Genomic DNA, 17,527 nt, shown 5'->3' with positions numbered 1-17,527 from the left:
CCGCCTCAGAGCTACTTCTGAGCATGGAAGAAGTGTGTCTACCATGCTGGCTCAGTGGTCAGCTCAGGGAGTGAGCACTTGGTGCGGAGGCAGCAGGCACCTGGGCCAAGGAGAGCCCGGGCCTCTCGCACACCCGAGGGCAAATGCAACCTAAGCTCTGCACCTAGCCAAATCCGTCTATTCCTATGCCTGAGTCAAAAGCTCATGAACGTCTGCTTATTTTATAGGCTACGGCATTTAAATGTGATCCACATCACGTCCATCACTGCCCACCAAGGAGGCTTTGGGTTCCTTCCCTACAGTGCACCAAACTACCCCAGGGCCTGGCCACACTGCCAAAGTCCTCCTCCACCAGTCAGTTTCCCCTCCTGGCCTTCCTACAAATACGACACATAACCCTCACAGCTGGGGCTGGGCAGCAATCTCCAGCGTTAAATACCCTGGCTGGTGGAGACTAGCGATAGGCAGAGACTCCTTCACGTGCCTTCTCTCTCCTTGCCCCCTCCTTAGATCCAGGTAGGCTCTGTGACCGCAAGACTACACCCAGTTTGCAGGGCTGGCCCTAGAAGACTGGCAGCTCCTACTTCCCGTTTCCTGAAACCTTAGCTCTTAGAGCTCTGAACCAAACTACTACCGAAGACACACGTGAAGAGGCCTAGAGGGTACGCAAAAGGGCGGAGGGTGGGAGGCAGGGAGCCTCTGTTAAGACCAGCTTCCAACTGTCCCACTAAGACCCCCAGCGTGCAAGATCAGGCTGGACTTTCGAGAGCAGTCCAGTAGCTATATCCTGAAGTATGAGCAGTAACTCCAGGCAGTGGTGCCCAGAACAGAAAAACTGCCTTCCCTGACATTTTTTTTTTTTTGGTTCTTTTTGAGACAAGGTCTCCATGTGCAGTTTAGGCTGGCCTTGAGCTCACTTCGTAGCCCAGGCTGGTCAGCCTCCCGAGTGCCGGCGTGGGCCGCCGTGCCCAGCTTCTGACTTCCTGACGTACATATTTGTAAGCTATAAAACGGCTGCTGACAGGCTCTCGCATTTCAAGTACAGTACTTGGTTAGGCAGCAAGTGATGGGAGAAGAGGAGCAGCCCCCCAGAATAACATGAAACCATCAAGGGTTCACCAGAACCAGGCTAAGGTCCAGTTATAACTGATTCTTTGCTGCTCAGCTCCATCGAGGCTGGCAAAATGACAGTCCAGGGCACCCGCATCCTTTCGTCGTAACGCACCACACCCAAGAGATGTACCACAAGCCCACCTAGTGGTATGTCAATGGCGGTCACCACGGCTCCCAACGTGTTCTGCACAGCCTCGCCCACCTTCCGAGCAATGAGCGTTCCACCTTCTTCATCTGCCTGTGCCTCGGTAATATCTGTGGACAAGGACAAAAGAAGAGATGTTTCCTCCCAGTCATTCCCCAAATGGAAAGCCAGGGCCACCGCAGCAGACTTCCCGACTCCTCTCCCTGGATCGCTGTGTCCTGCTGTGTCCTGCTGTGGCCGCCGGGGTCTAGGCCATGGCTCAGACCAGAACTGCGTGGTATCTGCTCCCTTTACCTCCACCTCTTTCAAAGGGGTCAACCTTCTTTTAAACTGAGTCAGAGAAGTTGGGGGATCACGACCTAGAACCTTCCCAGAGAGGGCTCAGCCTAAGCCACGTCCGGTAAACACTGGAGGCTTTCCGAATTCCACTTCTCTGCGTATGCTCCTTCCTCAGAAGCGTCTCTCGGTGGAGCTCGGCCAGGCCCAAGTCCCCCGAGGAGCAGCCCCCGCCAGGCTCCACTAACAAAGCACTTGAGAGGACGGCGCGGCCAGGAGGGTGATGTGGCAGGACCAGGACTGGGGCAGTGGGGGTCTGGGCCCCGAAACCCAGTGAGTGCAAAGGAAGGCGGGTTCCCCTTGCCCCTGTAGCTCTCAGGGCCCCACGTTACCTAACTGGGCATTCCTCGTGTCATAGCAGTTGTCACACACCCGCACGGGCGCAGGTCCCCAGCCTCGCTCGGGCACTGGCCGCGTCTTGGATGAGCAGCTGTCACAGAAGCCCTCCCCACAGGCCCGGCAGTGATGCTTAGTGTCGTTGTCTTTAAAGGACGTCGCACATTTGTTGCAGTTCTGTTCCAAGCCCAAAACAAAACAGAGAGGACGACTCGCAGGCGTCCCTCAGCTCAGGAAGCCGAGACCCAGGGAGCAGCTACAAACTCAGAAAGCGGTTTTAGCCCCATCAGGAGCGAGCTCCCTAGTGGCGTGGCTGTCCGACGGGGCAGGGAGAATGAGCGTCCCGTCCCAGGGGCGGGGCCGGGGCCGGCTTCCTGCCTGCGCTCGCCCCGGAGATTCACACCACAGGCGAGGAGGGTGCAGATGACCTCTGAAGGCCTCTCTTCACCCTGGTCAGTGACCTCAGAAAGCGGAGCAGTATTGATTTATGGCCCTCACAGGTAAGGAGTGAGACCCCACAACAAAGAAAACTTGCAGCATCACAGGAAATCAGTGAGCAGCAAACAGGGACCTGACTGCCTCCGAGTTCTACCCCTTCCAGCACTCCCGCCGCAGCCCGCTGCACGGGAGAGGCACTGGGCCGCCCTCGGAAAGCCGCAAAGCGGCCTAAGCGGGGTGGGCTGTGGCAGCGGCGCGGCGCCTCCAGCCACGGCGTACCAGGATCTGGGAGTTGGGCCTCCAGTAGGCCGGCGCGATCTGGTCTGTCAGCCAGGACGTCACAGCCTTGGTGGGCCCAAGGCTCAGCTCGGACACCGACTGAGCCATGAAGTTCATCCCGTCCAGCAGGCGCTGGGCAGCATTGTTGTTGTCCTTCAGAAACCCATCGGTCTGAAATGAAAATGCAGGCGTCCATCATGCTGTGAGTGAGGGAAGGAGGGAGAGCAGCTGCTGGCCAGCTCAGAGCCATGCGGTCTCCCACAGCAGAGAATGGGGAGGCGCCGCGACTTCTCTGGCTTCTAGGTAACACTGCACCCAAACTGTCCACACTGACTTAGGCTCAGCAGCGCTCACTGAAGGCCTGAATTGCAGCTGCTCAGCTCGGGCCTTACTTTCCCTACAGTACATGCGGGGACAGGAAGCCCCTTCCCAGGCTGTTAGGGAGCCTTCCTCGCCATCCCCGCGCAGCTCTGCACCCTCAGAACCCTGATCCTGTGTGTGGGAGCAATGCCTCTTACCTACCGACTCCCTGCGAGACCAAGGGGCTACTGCTCAAACTATCCAGCTCGACTCTGCTGCGCAGTACGTGACAACATAGGCTCCAGTGAGGAACTGACGACTGAACAGAACAGAAAGCAAGTGTTCCAGTCCCAGGACTCTGAGGGACGCAGCCCTGCACTACTGTGTTCCTGGAATAAATACTTCACCTTCTTCCTTTCAGGTCACTTTAAATCCCTGGGACAAGATTGAGACCATCAGGCCAAGGGGGACTCCAGAAAGAAGACCGCACTACAACAGCGAATCCTAGTGACCCGGAAATGGCAGGGGTGCAGGGGCGGGGGTCCACACACACAGCAAGGAAACCCTGCAGGTCCAGGAGAGCTCAGGCCTTCTGCAGGTAGGACTGGGCTATAGTCTGGCTGGGGAATGTCCTCCCCGCAAGGCCCATGAGCTAAGGGCTCAATCCGCAGCTTGGCTCTCCTGGGAGGAGGGAGACGCTGGGAGCGGCTGGGTCTGCTAGGAAGGTAAGGTCACGCAGTGGGTCTCGTTCTCTCTCGATCTTTGGCTGCGAGGTACACAGGCTCCCTGCAGTATACGCTCCCACTGCGTCACAGCGTGCCACTGCCTGCCCTGAGTGACAGGCCTCCGGTCACGGCCCGAGGCCTCCCAACTTCCCTCCATGCCAGACGCTGTCTCGGGTAGTGGAAAGCTCACACAGCTGCAAAGCTGGCATCACTGCGGGGTGACGCCCTCAGCAAGAGGAACAACAGCACAATAATTCTCTTAGAAAACTACTTGTTACCGGGCGAGGCGGCGCACGCCTGTTACCCCCAGCACTGGCGAGGCTCAGGTAGGAGGACTGCTGTGAGTTCAAAGCCAGCCTGGGCTACAAAGTGAGCTCAAGGCCAGCCTGAGCTGCATAGAGACTTTGTCCAAAAAAAAAGAAGAAAAAAGAGAACTACTTGTCTTTCTTCCATGAGTGGAGAAGTGTTCGATTTTGCTGTGATTTAGGAATAACCCGAGGGTGAACAGTCAGGTCTTCTACCATCCCTGTCTCTATCTCTGTTGCATTAGGGTCTTTCTATGTTGCTCATGCTGGCCGCAAACTCCTAGGCTCAAGTGATCCTCCTGCCTCAGCCTCACAAATAGCTGAGACTACAGATGTATGCCACCAAGGCTGGTTGCAAATACCGAGCTGCTGCAGAAAGAAAGAACCAAACAGACCACTGTCTCCTAAGCAGATCGCTTTGTCTCAAATCTTAAATTTTAAAATCAAATTAAAAATAGTAATTAAAGGCCTCCCATAATCCCGCTTCCTAGAACACATTTCAAGAATATTTCCCAGAACAGAGAAATAGCCTTCTTATAAGAAGATGGTCATTAAAGCATTTTTGTTGATAATAAAAAATGATAAACAGAATAAATAGCCAAAACTAAGGGAATAGCAAAGCAAACTACAGAACCAAACAATGTGCTATGGAGAAAAAGACAGAAAAAGGGCATAGAGGGCCGGGGATGCAGCTCAGCGGCACAGCGCCTGACTGGCAAGCGCAAGGTCCTGAGTCTGATTCCCGGTACTGAAAAAAAAAGAAGACAAATGGCACGTAAACTACCCTTGGGTCAGGTGTGGTCGTGGTCACCTGTGGTCCCAGCTGCTCAGGAGGCTAACGCAGGAGGATTGCATGAACCCAGTTCCAGCCGACATAGCAAGGCCTCATCTCCCACCCAAGTACTCAATAGGCCTAACCTGCTTAGCCTCACGGTCAGATGAGATCGGGCTCATTCACAGTGTCAGACAAGGTCCCATAACAAATAAATAAGCAACTAAGTTATAACTACAGCTATGAAAATATGTGTATGGAAAACAAACAGAACATGAGGTTTTATTTGCCAACAGACAATGACAGATTAATTTTTAGTTCATTTCACTTAAAGTTGTGCTCCTACTATTTAGGAAACAAACAAAAACAAAGGGCTGCCAGGCATGGTGGTGCACGCCTGTAATCCCAGCACTCGGAGGGCTGAGGCAGGAGGATCGCTACAAGTTCGAGACCAGCCTGGACTACAAAGTGAGCTCAAGGCCAGCCTGAACTGCATAGCAAGACCCTGTCTCAAAAACAAACAAACAAAAAAGCCATAGTGCTGAAACAGGGAGGGCTCCAGGTGACGCCTTTCTAAACCACTAATGTACTCAAGGCGACCTGCCTTCTACCCAAGCTCCATTCCTCCCCACACAGCACAACTGAACGGTGAGAAGAAAGCGGGCTGGGGACGCAGCTGAGTGCTGGAGAGAGAGAGAGAGAGAGAGAGAGAGAGAGAGAGAAAGACGGAAAATCAGTGCAACTGTTCTTACTCCGGGCCACACGTGCACAATCTCCGTCCGCACCACCGTGTCCACAGGGTCTTGGTTCCCAAACCAGTACTGCCGGCTCCGATAGACCACACCACAGTTAGGGCATTCGATCACGTACCTGTGAGGGGGAAGTAAATGATGCTACCAGCTAGGCGCTGGGGAGACGAATGCCAGCCAGCCTTAGCTAAGGTCTTAGACTCACCCGGACCAGGCGTATTTCGCGAGACCCATCCAGGGAGAGTCGGTGGAAGCAGAGGTCTTGGGCACTACGCTGACCTCCTTGCCTCTCTCATAGCAGGCCTGAAACAGGGAGCGCTCTGCCAGCTCATTCCACGTACACCAGACCTCATGGCCTCTTCACGCCCCACCCCCACAAACCATCCCAGCCGGGGCTACATGTCCAGAGTCTACGACCTCCGAAGGTTTGTTTCTCTAAAGCCTGTGCCCTGAAGGATTACTGAACTGTGTACCTAGCCCAAGCCCCAAACCTGACCGCTAAATTACACACGTCAGACAGCAGAAATCCATCTGATTTCCTAAGAAGCACTCCTGCTCCAAAGAAAGTGAACAGCCAATGTATATGGCCCAAGATGAGAGATCTGGGCCATATCCCATGAGCCCGATCTCATCTGACCGCTCAAGAGAGGGGAGAAAACGCATTTAATAAAAACAGTGGAGGCTCCAGCAATAAGGTTGTGTGAATTCTTCTGGTCAGAACTGCAGAGAAGTTCCAAAGATAAACTCAACTGGAACAACACACACTGGGGGTGCAGCAAAGGGCAAACCCCACCATTTTCCCCAAAGGAAAGTGTGTCCAGCAGGCCGCCGCGGCAGCAGGCAGGCCGGGAAGACTCACCTTGCAGGTATACACGCGGTTGTCGTACTGGTGGGAGTAACTGCAGCGGCTCTTGGCCTCGTGCGGCAGCCCTTCCTTTGCATGGTTCATGCTGTTCTTACAGCCAACCCTACGGGAAACACAAGGCGGACAGTGAGACAGCTCAGAGCCCGTGCCACAGCCACAGGGCTGAAGCCAGGCCTGGCTACTGACCGGGCCTTGAATGTGGAACACAGAAAAGGTAGCTCCCCTCAAGAACCTGTGTGCCCCCATTACGCGCGCCATCAACAGCATAACAGAAATAGAACAACGATGCCCTTGTAAGCGGACAGAGGGAAAAAAGAATCTCTTCTTAGAAAACCCACCTGGCCTTCAGCAGAAGCCAGAAGACATCAACTTGACCAGAGATAAAACCTGAACACCTCTCAAGAAACTAAAACTCCAGAAAGGATGAAATGCGAGGTTAAACCAACACTGGGTGCCAAAATAGAGAAGTTGGTAAAAAGTTGGCAACGCATTAAGGGAGGCTTACGCTGAGTAAGAAAAACTTCCAAATGAACAGTGAGCTCTGCATCCTGACAGGGCAAAAACGTACCAGGACTGCAGAATTTCACAGTGTTAAAAAAGGGAAAAGTCTGGAAGCCCTGGTGACGCTGTCAGAAGGGCAAGACAATGATCCAATAGTGCTCAGGACCCCCATGCTACTCACAGAGAGCACAAATGACACGGCAGTGGCAAAGGATATACCTCTCCCCTTCCCAGGCTGGACTCTTCAAGATAATCCTTAGTTCTCCCGTAGCCCACACTGTAAACCCAAGAGCCAAGACTTTTTATCCAAGCCAGGCATGGTCCATGGTACCCAGCAGGTGGCCTGTAGGGCTCAATGCCAAAAGGCCATTCATAAGACAGGTGGGCTCAGGTCAGGTCTCTTCCGGTAGAGGGGCAGGTGTGGACAGCGTGGGCAGTGTTGGGCAAAGCCAAGTCAATGGTGAGGGGACCGCAGTGTCCACAGCACACAGAGCCTGCCATCTAACCCGACACACGCCGGGGCCATCCAACAGCTCTCCCAGACTGTGGTGTCACAGCCATCAACAGCTCGAATGCGGGGACACTCCGGTGTGGTCCCCCACCAAGAAGCATCAACATCACTTGGGAATTTGCTGAAATCACACAGTCTTAGGACCCACTGCATCCAAAGTTCTGCAGCCGGAGACCAGCGATCCGCTTTAGCACATCCTTCAGGGTTTTCTGACACACTTGCGAAATCACCGCTCTAATTCTGACACAGGAGAATCTCAGCCCTGCCCGACCCGCGGAGCTGAACCTGTATTTAACAACTCAAAGAAACGCGTGAGAGGCGCTTTCCTAACTCGATGTTCTCAGCTTGGGCTACACCTGAGAATCACCCGAGAAGCCTTTTAAACACCCCATGCCAAGGCCCCAGGGAACCCCCAGAGGAGGTGCCCTGGAAGCTCTCTGGGAAACCCTAATGTGCCCCAACATCTGTCCCCATCAGGAAGGAAGCACCTAGGACCAACACCTTCCTCAGTCCTTTGCACACAGTGGGACACAAGCCCTCAACCATTAGCTGAATAAGTGAAACACTATGAAAAAATGCCTGAAAGCTCTGCTTGAGAAAGACAGAGGGAGGCAGCCCAAAGTCCTCTGCCATAAAAACTGCCCAAACCAGTCACCGGTGAACTTCACAGGCCGACTCATCCGGGTCCTGGACACAAGCCTGGACATCACTCCTGAAGCCCTGCTGTGCTCTGGGCGTATGCTTAGGTCAGAGCCTGTCACGTGACCAGACCCGGCGCACTGGCGTGCATGCGAGCCTGGAAGCCCCGCTCGGAGCCCCGGCCCGGGGGAGCAGCCGCGCCGGCTCACTTACCCACAGCTGAGGCACACGGAGGAGCAGGTGAAGTACTCGTCCGGGAAGAAGGAGCTGTGCGCCATCTGCTCATCGGGAATTTCACCGCTGAAGCGGTCGCTCAGCGCCTGCCAAGGAGGAGGTGACACCTGAAGGCCCGGGCGGAGGGCTGTGCTGCGGCCCTTCCGTCCTTGCCTGTCAAGGACGGCCTCGCTGCTGGCAGCGTTTCCTTCAAGCCCCGGAGCAGAGCACGAAACCCAGTAACTTCTGCTCGTTACCCTGGGCCTTGTCCCGTCCTCAGCACAGGGGACCTCGGAAAGCGCGACCGATATATGCCGTGTCTGCACACCACGGCCCAGACGCCAAGGTGAGAACACAGTCCTGTCCTCGCTGCCCTGCAGGCCGTGAGCACCTCACACGTTCGGCGCTGCGCTCGAGACGACACGGACACTGAGAGCGGCTCCGAGAGCTAGCCGGGAACTGGGGGCTCCCAGGCCCAAGCACAGCGCCCCACTTGGAGTTTCCCAGGCCGCAAGCCAGCTCAACATAGAAAAGGAAGCACTTGGGAAGCAAACTGCAAACTCCACTGAAATGCAGCTTCTTACTGCTAGACCTGTTTCCGCTCGTTTACGTTCGAAGTGCCCTTTAGGCTGATGACAAAAATCATTCGCCCCATGCTGTTCAGAGCTTATATCTGCCCCTCGCTGAATGTGAGGCAGCCAGGGAAAGAAGGAAAGCAGCCTAAAACGAAAGGACACGATATTACTTCAGTGAAAGTGCAGAAGAAATTTAAAGATGATCCCAGCACTCGGGAGGCTGAGGCAGGAGCATCGTTGGGAGTTTGAGACCAGCCTGGGCTACAAATTAAGCTCAAGGCCAGCCTGAACTGCATAGCGAGACCCTGTCTCAAAAAGATCAAAAAAAAGAAAACTTATTTACGGTTCCTTTTCTAAGGCTCCTTTTCTCAGTGGCAGAGCACTTGCCTAGCACATGCAAGGCCCAGTACAAAACAGTACACGTTCCTTTTCCCACTTTCAGCGAAATCAACATCAGAAGCTGCAAATCAAGTCCCACAAAGGCAGGTGATACCAATGCTGAGTCAGGTCAGGAGTAAGACAAGGGCAGTGGCCCAACACTCACCCAGGGCATTCGCACTCACGGTCAGCAAGGACAATGGGCAGGCCCACAAAATACCACCTGTCAGCGATGGCTCACAAAGTGGCAATCTTTGGCTTTGACCACCACCACCAACAAAAATGTGTCACGACAGCCAGGCATGGTGGCACACGCCTGCAACCCCAACACTGAGGAAGCTCAGACAGGAGGCTGTCAAGTTTGAGAAAGGCCCGAGCTACATAATGAGTTCAAAACCAGCCTGGACTACAAAAAACATCTAAGTCCTGTCCTAACTGAGGGTAATTCTATAAAAAGTAACAGCAAAGACAAGAATATTGAGAGATTAACACTGAATATATACATGAATAATAATGAGAATAAATAAGAAACAGGGCCGGCCAGGGGTACAGCTCAGCAGCACGACACCCGCCTGGCAAATGTGAGGTCCTGAGTTCGATTCCCGGTACCAGAAGAGGGAGAAGAAAAGAAACAGGTGCGTAGAAGCACTCATCAGCCTACATCTCTCCCAGTTGTAAATGTGACCATCCTCCAGGGATTGTTTGAATCTCACCTCTTCCGCGGAGGCCTCCACAGCCACTCAAGGCCCTCTGCCTCCTCTGAACCTCTAAGGCCAGGTGTTGAATTTAAGTGGACAGTGGTGGAAAGCGATGCGTCTATTTATTACATGTATTTACCTGCCACACTTGATCACACATGCTGTGAAAGAAGTTTTCGACCTTTGTATCTCCTCCAAACCCCAGCCTTCACAAGTATCCCTTCCAAGGGAGTACAGGTCTTCCCAAGCACTCAAATGGGACCTTCAGAATGAGCGCCCCAGCACCACATTCCCGCTTAAATATCAACACCAGCCTCCTCTCGGCCCTCCAGCTTTGCGCCTTCATCCCCTTCCTACAGCCCTCTGCAGTTTAAGGTCCCTACTCTCTAACAGGTCAAATTAGAGATAACCTTAAGACTGTTTCTCAAAGAGTATGTGCATAATTCTGGAGGAACAGTGGGAAAATAGACCATTATCTTCCTAATGCCGAAAGATTTGGAAACTTATTTTTACTTTTAAAAAACCCAAGTTAAGTATCATATAAAAGTAAACAAGCCAGGCATAGTGGCACACACCTGTAATCCCAGCACTCACTCGGGAGGCTGAGGCAGGAGGATGCTCCAAGTTCGAGGCCAGCCTGAGCTATTCAAGGCCAATCTGTGGGCCGGGAACATAGCTCAGTGGCTTAAGCTCAGTGGCTTAAGCGCTTGCCTGGCAAGCCTAAGATCTTGAGTTCAATTCCCGGTACCAACAAACAAACAAACAAAAAAGGCCAATATGTACACACACACCCTGACTCAAAAGGACCAAAAAAAAAAAAAAAACCCCAGAAAACTTACAAAACTAAAACATGAACCCGAAAAGTCATTTCAGCTCTGCACTGAGGGCTGGGGATTTAGCTCAGCGGCAAAAGCGCCTGCCTGGCAAGCGCAAGGTCGTGAGTTTGGTTCCCGGTTCCAGAGAAAAAAACAAAAAAAAACTGGTTGTCAGCTCTGCAGAGTCTGCTCATCTAGATGGGGCGTGCCCTCTTCAGAGACTACACTGCATAGTGTAGTGTCACAAGGTGACCCATGAAGAGCACTTGGTAGACTGGGCGCTCGGGAAATGCCAGCTGCTTTCAGTGTGTAACCTGAGGACTCCCTTCCTAACACCTACTTCAGGTAACCGCAGGATGTGAGATCCTCTCTCCAAGGCGGACCTCACAGACCTTCATGGCTGCGGCACTGCAGGTAGTTAATGAGCTGCAAGATGTTTACGTATCTAGTAATTACGTATCTAGTAATGAGGTGACAGAGAAGGAAATTTGAAGGAGCCAGGCATGGTGGCACCGAACTACCTAAGAGGCCAAAGCAAGAGGAGCGCAGGATCGAGGCAAGCCTGGACAACTCGGCAAGACTCTGTCTCAAAACAAAAAGCGAACAGAACTGAGAATGTAGCTCAGTGGCAGAGAGCCCCTGGGTTGGATCCGCCGTACTGCAGAAAAAAGAGCCAGCTAGGGCATGCAGAAGCTGCTGTAATAGGTACGGGAGAAATCAAAGAACAGCATTTTTTAGCCTCAGAGTTTTTTATTTTAAACAAGTAACTCAAAGGCTAGGTGGCATACGCCTGTAATCCCAGCACTCAGGAGGCTGAGGCAGGAGGATCACTGGGAGTTTGAGGCCAGCCTTGGCTACATAGTGAGTCCAAGGCCAAGTTTGGGCTGCATAGTGAGACCCTGTCTCAAAATAAAATAAACTGCATAGTGAGACCCTGTTCATAAATAAATAAACAAACAGGGCTGGGGATATAGCTTAGCGGCACAAGGGCCTGCCTGGCAAGCGTAAGGTCCTAAGTTCAATTCCTAGCATGCATGCATACATGCATAAATAAATCAATAAATAAATGGCTAGCCCTAAGAACTATTTTTTTAAAAAAACAAATAATACCAAATTTATCATGAATTCAACAGCTGTTGAATTCGGGGGGGTGCTACCACCATAAATATAAACTTGCAGCCCAACTGCACTGGCAGCACAAGGTCCTTTCTGTTCCAACCCAAGGGGCCAGGCTCACTTCCCTGAAAGTTCTTCAGAGGAATGGGGCATGGTTAAGCATCTCAGGGCTTCGGATGAAACCATCTGTAGGCTGACTTCCCACACTTCGTATACCCGTGGAGCTGCCATCCTTCTCTGCCCTAAACAAGTTAACTGTGCTGTACGTTTACGGCAACAGTAACCCCTTATGATGTCAGAAGGAACGACGTGAACCTGCCCCATCACTTCAGACGCCGGCCAGGCCTCTCACACGCTGGCAGACAGAATAAACGTGTCGCTCCATTCACAAGCCACAAGTTGGCAGGAATCAGACTTTCACAAGCTTCAAAAGGCTTTAGAAGATCAAGAATACGTGAAGATAACAGTAACTATTAAAAAAATTTGATGTTAGTGTTTTAGCAGGACAGGAAGAAAGTGTTCTTGCTCTGTAATCTGACTTTTTTTCCAGTATAAACATAACCTACAACTTGATCCATATATTTTGCCAGTTCAAAAATTCCAAACCTGGGGCTGAGGATGTAGCTCAGTTGTAAGAACACTTGCCTAGCGTAAGCCAGGCCATGGGCTGCACTCCCAAAAAATAAACGGGGGGAGGGAGGAGGAAGGAAGGAAGGAAGGAAGGAAGGAAGGAAGGAAGGAAGGGAAGAAGGAAGGAAGGCAAAAAGGAAGGAAGGGAGGGAGGGAGGGAGGGAAGGAAGGAGGAAGGGAAGAAGGAAGAAAGGGAGGCTGGTTGGTCCCAACCTTGCCTCATTCCATGGTTTCTTGGGCTTTCCTTATTCTGAGGTCACAAAACTAGAAGGGAAAAGCAAGGAAGGGCCTCTTCTGAGAGTGACTGGGAAAGTATTTGCGGCAAGGGCGGAAAAGGTTGCCTGGAAACCAGATGCTCTTAAGTTAAGTTGCCTTGACAACCATGTGGCTCCTTCTACTGTACCTATACGTTTAGCCCCAGCCTCAAGGGGCTACAGTACAATTCTTCATTCAAAATGGACACTCTCCTATAATCACAATGCTACCATGAACAAACAGAACTTTATAAACACTTAACAGATGCTTTTTGATGTGATGAAAAACCGAGAGTTTCCACATTAGCAAGGAAGGTATTATATGAAACCTACATGAATTCAACTTTAAAAGTGATTCTCTCAATTATTCAGAATTCTACGTACAGACAACCACAGATAACTCACTACAGGTATTCAACTCCTCTATTATCCAATATTAATTCCCCTGCTCAACTGGGATTGAGCATGTTTGTGAAACAGATTTACCTGCTCAATGAGGGTATGTTTTGTAGCTATCCGGGCTGGTGCTACTCTGAGTCCTCAACAAAGAAGGGGAAATATCCCAGTCAGAAAAACGGCATTGGGGCCCAGACACCTCCACGTGGCTACAGGACCGGGAAAGTCAGCAGGAAAACATTGGGGGGGCTCAACTAGGACAGGAAGTGGTTGCAGACCCTCCAAAAACATCCACACGTGTACAAACACACATGCACGCGCGCGCGCGCACACACACACGAGATATGACAGAAAACTACAGTGACTGCTGAAAAATATTCTTAATTGTTCAGAATAAAAGACACACTGCCATAAATCCCCATCAAAATACTCCCTCTTTTGCTTCAAACATTTTGGACTTCCACTTTTTGAAGCTCTACAAATCCTTCTTCATGAGTATCTTTAGTTGTGTTATGTGAGTGCCTCAGTGTCCCAAATCCATTCAAAATGTTTATCCTTTGTGGTCACTTTGACTTTGGGGAAGAGCCAGGAATCACACAGTGCCTACAAAGAATGGCTTTCACCCCAGACGGCTCACTTGAGATGTTAGTAAGAATTGCCTCCTTGGTATTCTATAGCCATGACGAGGAGGAGGTCAAGGAGAGAAAACAAAGAGACTGAGAAAAAGCAGCTGCTTTTGCTATAGCACTAAGAGAAACAGATCCCAAGTCTGATTCCTGGGCCCCAAGAAAAACTCAACAACTGCATTCATCTGCTACCACGGTTAAAAGCTAGGCCACCTCAAGAGGAACTGCCCTAAGAGGCCCCATGGGCCATGCCCTGGATGCAAAGGAGACCACTGGAGATCGGTCTGCCCTCTGAGGTGGAGGCCCCAGAGCTCAGACCCATGCTACCAGTTAGTCCAACAGGAATGAGAGGGCTTGGGGCATGGTCTGCCTTCTCCCTCTGGCCAGACCGTCCTCTCCATCGAGGAGTCATGGGTAATCATGACTATGGAGGAACAAGAAAACAGCCTGTTGCTAGTCACAGGTGCAAGTCTCTCGGTCCTTCTTTTCAGTCCTGGCCTTCCTTCCAGCCATCATACCTCAGTGAAAGGAGTCACTGGTGAGGAGGTAATATGCTATTTTTGACAACCCTTAGGCTGTAACTACTTATTAGATCCTTCTTGCATATCTCTGTCTTCCTGAGAAACCACTCTGAAGATACCACCATGTATTACAGCAGCCACTGATATTTTCCTACTAATCTGTCCATAACTCTGTAATGTTTGTATTGTTTCTATGCTATTTCATAAATGGATGTATGTTTATTACTGTGTTTCCTACAACAACCATTGAGAATAGTCAATGAATATTCAACTGGTCACTCACGTACAGCTCTATTTATTTTCTTTAGAAGCCACTTTGAAGATACCGAAGTACAGTACAACAACTATTGATAATCTCCTATCTCTTTTATCTGTAACTCACTATTATTTGTCTATTTGTTTTCCTGAGAAACTATCTTGTAGACAACAATATGTAAAACAATAACCATTGATAATTTCCTACCACTTTGTCTGTAATTTGGTAAGGCCTCCCTATTATTATGTTATCCTTCTTTTACTCTTTAAAATTAAAAAAAAAAAAAAAAAGAAAGAGAAAGAAATCACACAGTGCCAGGTCCGGTGAATGAGGTGGATGAGGACACACCACCACGCTTTTTAAGGGACTCCCTTTCTGTTGGATGGCACTCGGCAGCAACATTCACCTTACTTTTGATCAAAAGTCACAAAGACATAAAAGGACTTTTAGAATTGCTTCAAAAAGTACAAGAACTGCTGGGTATGGTGGCGCACACCTGTAATCCCAGCGCTTGGAAGGCTAAGGCAGCACTGCCATGACTTCGAGGACAGCTGGGCTCTATAATGAGTCTACGTACGGGCTGAACTATACAACAGGACCCTGTATTTTTTTTGTTTTGTTTTGTTTTGTTTTGGTCTTTTTTTGGTTTTTCTCCAATACCAGGAACCGAACTCACGACCTTGCGCTTGCCAGGCAGGCGCTTTGCCGCTGAGTTAAATCCCCAGCCCCAAGACCCTGTATTTTTAAAAACAAGTGGCCAGCACTGTCTACAGTCCTACCGCCCTGAAGGTGCCCAACCCTGTCTGATCTCAGAAGCTGAGCAGAGTCTGGTGAGCATCTGGATGAGACAAAGTAGCAACAGCAATGGGGTAACTGTGTTCTAAGCCAACAGGCACATTTTGGGGGGTTAATGGCAACCTGTCTTTTACTGTAATCAATTTTTAACTTAAACATTCACCACATATTTTGATCATCCCTGTACTTCAAATTCTTCCTTATTAATCACATTTCCAAATCCATCTTTCTGGGCCAGCCATGGTAGCACCCATCTGTAATCCTAGCACTCGGGAGGCTGAGGCCAGCCTGGGCTACTTAGTAAGCTCACAGCCAGCCTGCACTACAGAGTGAGACCTTATCTCAAAAAGGGGGTACTGGGGATGTAGCTCAGTGGCACTCACCTGCCTGGCCAGCGCAAGGTCCTGAGTCCGATTCCCAGTACCTCCCCCACCAAAATCCACTCTTCCTGTTCAATGAAAATAGTAACTTTTGGACTCTGTTCACATCCAACAGTGCTGGGTCAATCAGGTAGAACCTTACAAATAAGATATGGCTAACAATCTTTAAAAGTGTATTAGTGACATGAAAATGAATGATCCACATATTATGTGCTAATATATAAAGACAACCAAGACCCATAATCAAGTGTAAAAAAGCAAATTGGAACTCCTTCCCCAGGTCAGGCCGCAGAAACTACAATTTAGAATTTCTCTGCCCCCTGGCTGAGTCATAGAAACTCTAACGTTCTGACTTCTTTTCTTTTTTTCATTTTGGTACCAGGAATCAAACTCAGGACCTGGCGCTTGCCAGGCGGGTACTTGTGCTGCTGAGCTATCTCCCTAGCCCATGCCTTCCTTCCTTATAGCCAGCCATGAAGAAATTCTTTGACCTATCTCTGTCTGATACGAGAGGTCCTAAGATCCTCCTCATTCTAGGGGTCCCACCCCACCCCCAGGAGGAAACAAATGCTGCCAAAGAGGCCAGGCAGATCCTGAATGTCAGACCTTCCTGGGTTCCCCCACTCAGTCCACTAGCATTAGAGAACATTCCCTTCTGTTCAGTCACATTTAACACACGCTTCCATCATGCAACAAGCTGGTGTGTGTTCTGCAGAACTGAGAGCTTCGTGTGGGAGAGACCCCTCCCAACCTGGTGTCAGAAGCAACCCATGCTGTGAAAGTATAATCGGAAACGCTGAGTGAGTTGTAATTTATTTTCCTAAACGCAAGTACCAATAGTATATAGTACCGTTAATGAAGGAAAAACACATACATGTGCAAGTATACAGCACTGAAAATCTCTAGACGCATATACAATCAACTAACGGTGATTAGCTACAGAACAAGAAGAGAACACGGGAAGGGTGGAAGGATTTAACTTTTCTGTGATCTTGTGTATTGAGGACACACACACACACGGGAAACTTTTCTTACAGAGGCTTCATCTGGCTGATGAACACCAGGGAAGCTTATGCGTGCACCATGCAACACTGAACATTTCTAGAAGCACGCACTAGAAGCGCAATGGTTATCTCTATGGGGAGCAGGTAAGGACGAAATGGGGGGAGGACTCACTGTGCCTCTTCTGTGCTGCTGGAGTCATTTACCACCAACACACGCTGCTTTTCTCATTATTTTGCTGTTTTTATGTTGTGTGTGGTGTGCCGCTATGACCGCAGGAATCAACCCAAGGCCTTGTACACACTAGGCGAACATTTGACCACTGAGCTATAACCCCAGCTCTTTTTATTTTTATTTTAAGACAAAATCTTACTAAGTTGTCCGGGTTGGTCTCAAATCTGTGCTCCTCCTGTCTCTGAGCAAACCGCTGTGCCTGATTTTTCATTTTTGTAATTAATGTAACCAAACACTCAAATAAACACGAGGGGCATGTTCTTTCTAAAAGAATGATGACTCCCAAACCGGTCAAACCAGGGCAAGTTAAAGTCTTCAGAGCTCTATATACCTTTGAACCCAGAACTCCAGATGAATTGTACTTCGAGGAAGGTGATATTATCTACATTACTGACATAAGTGATAGCAATTGGTGGAAAGGAACCTCCAAAGGCAGGACGGGACTAATTCCAAGTAACTATGTGGCTGAGCAGGCAGAATCTATTGACAATCCACTGCATGAAGCTGCCAAAAGAGGCAACTTGAGCTGGCTGAGGGAGTGTCTGGACAACCGAGTGGGTGTTAATGGCCTGGACAAAGCTGGAAGCACTGCCTTGTACTGGGCTTGTCACGGGGGTCACAAAG

At 50.3% G+C, this 17,527-nt stretch overlaps 1 protein-coding gene across 4 annotated transcripts in view; it reads right to left on the bottom strand.

Moving 5' to 3' along the window:
• Zfyve1 (zinc finger, FYVE domain containing 1) overlaps positions 1–17,527 on the bottom strand; it is a 54,438-nt gene that overhangs the window by 1,180 nt on the left and 35,731 nt on the right. For 2 of the 4 annotated variants that reach the window (XM_005409432.2, XM_013507165.1), the window contains exons 5-11: positions 8,228–8,334; positions 6,358–6,466; positions 5,704–5,801; positions 5,502–5,619; positions 2,648–2,818; positions 1,927–2,107; positions 1,255–1,368 (exon numbers count right to left, since the gene is read on the bottom strand). In XM_005409432.2, coding sequence (XP_005409489.1) covers positions 1,255–1,368; positions 1,927–2,107; positions 2,648–2,818; positions 5,502–5,619; positions 5,704–5,801; positions 6,358–6,466; positions 8,228–8,334 — 898 coding nt within the window. Of the gene's footprint in view, positions 1–1,254; positions 1,369–1,926; positions 2,108–2,647; positions 2,819–5,501; positions 5,620–5,703; positions 5,802–6,357; positions 6,467–8,227; positions 8,335–12,415; positions 12,517–12,652; positions 12,770–17,527 lie in introns of those variants that run through there. The other 2 variants (XM_005409434.2, XM_005409435.2) reach the window with 2 other exon arrangements.

Source organism: Chinchilla lanigera, unplaced genomic scaffold (genome assembly GCF_000276665.1).
Source record: "Chinchilla lanigera isolate Chin_1 unplaced genomic scaffold, ChiLan1.0 scaffold00122, whole genome shotgun sequence".
Lineage (NCBI taxonomy): Eukaryota > Metazoa > Chordata > Mammalia > Rodentia > Chinchillidae > Chinchilla > Chinchilla lanigera.
Note: the sequence above shows the minus strand (reverse complement) of the source record. Positions and strands in the feature narration are given on the sequence as shown.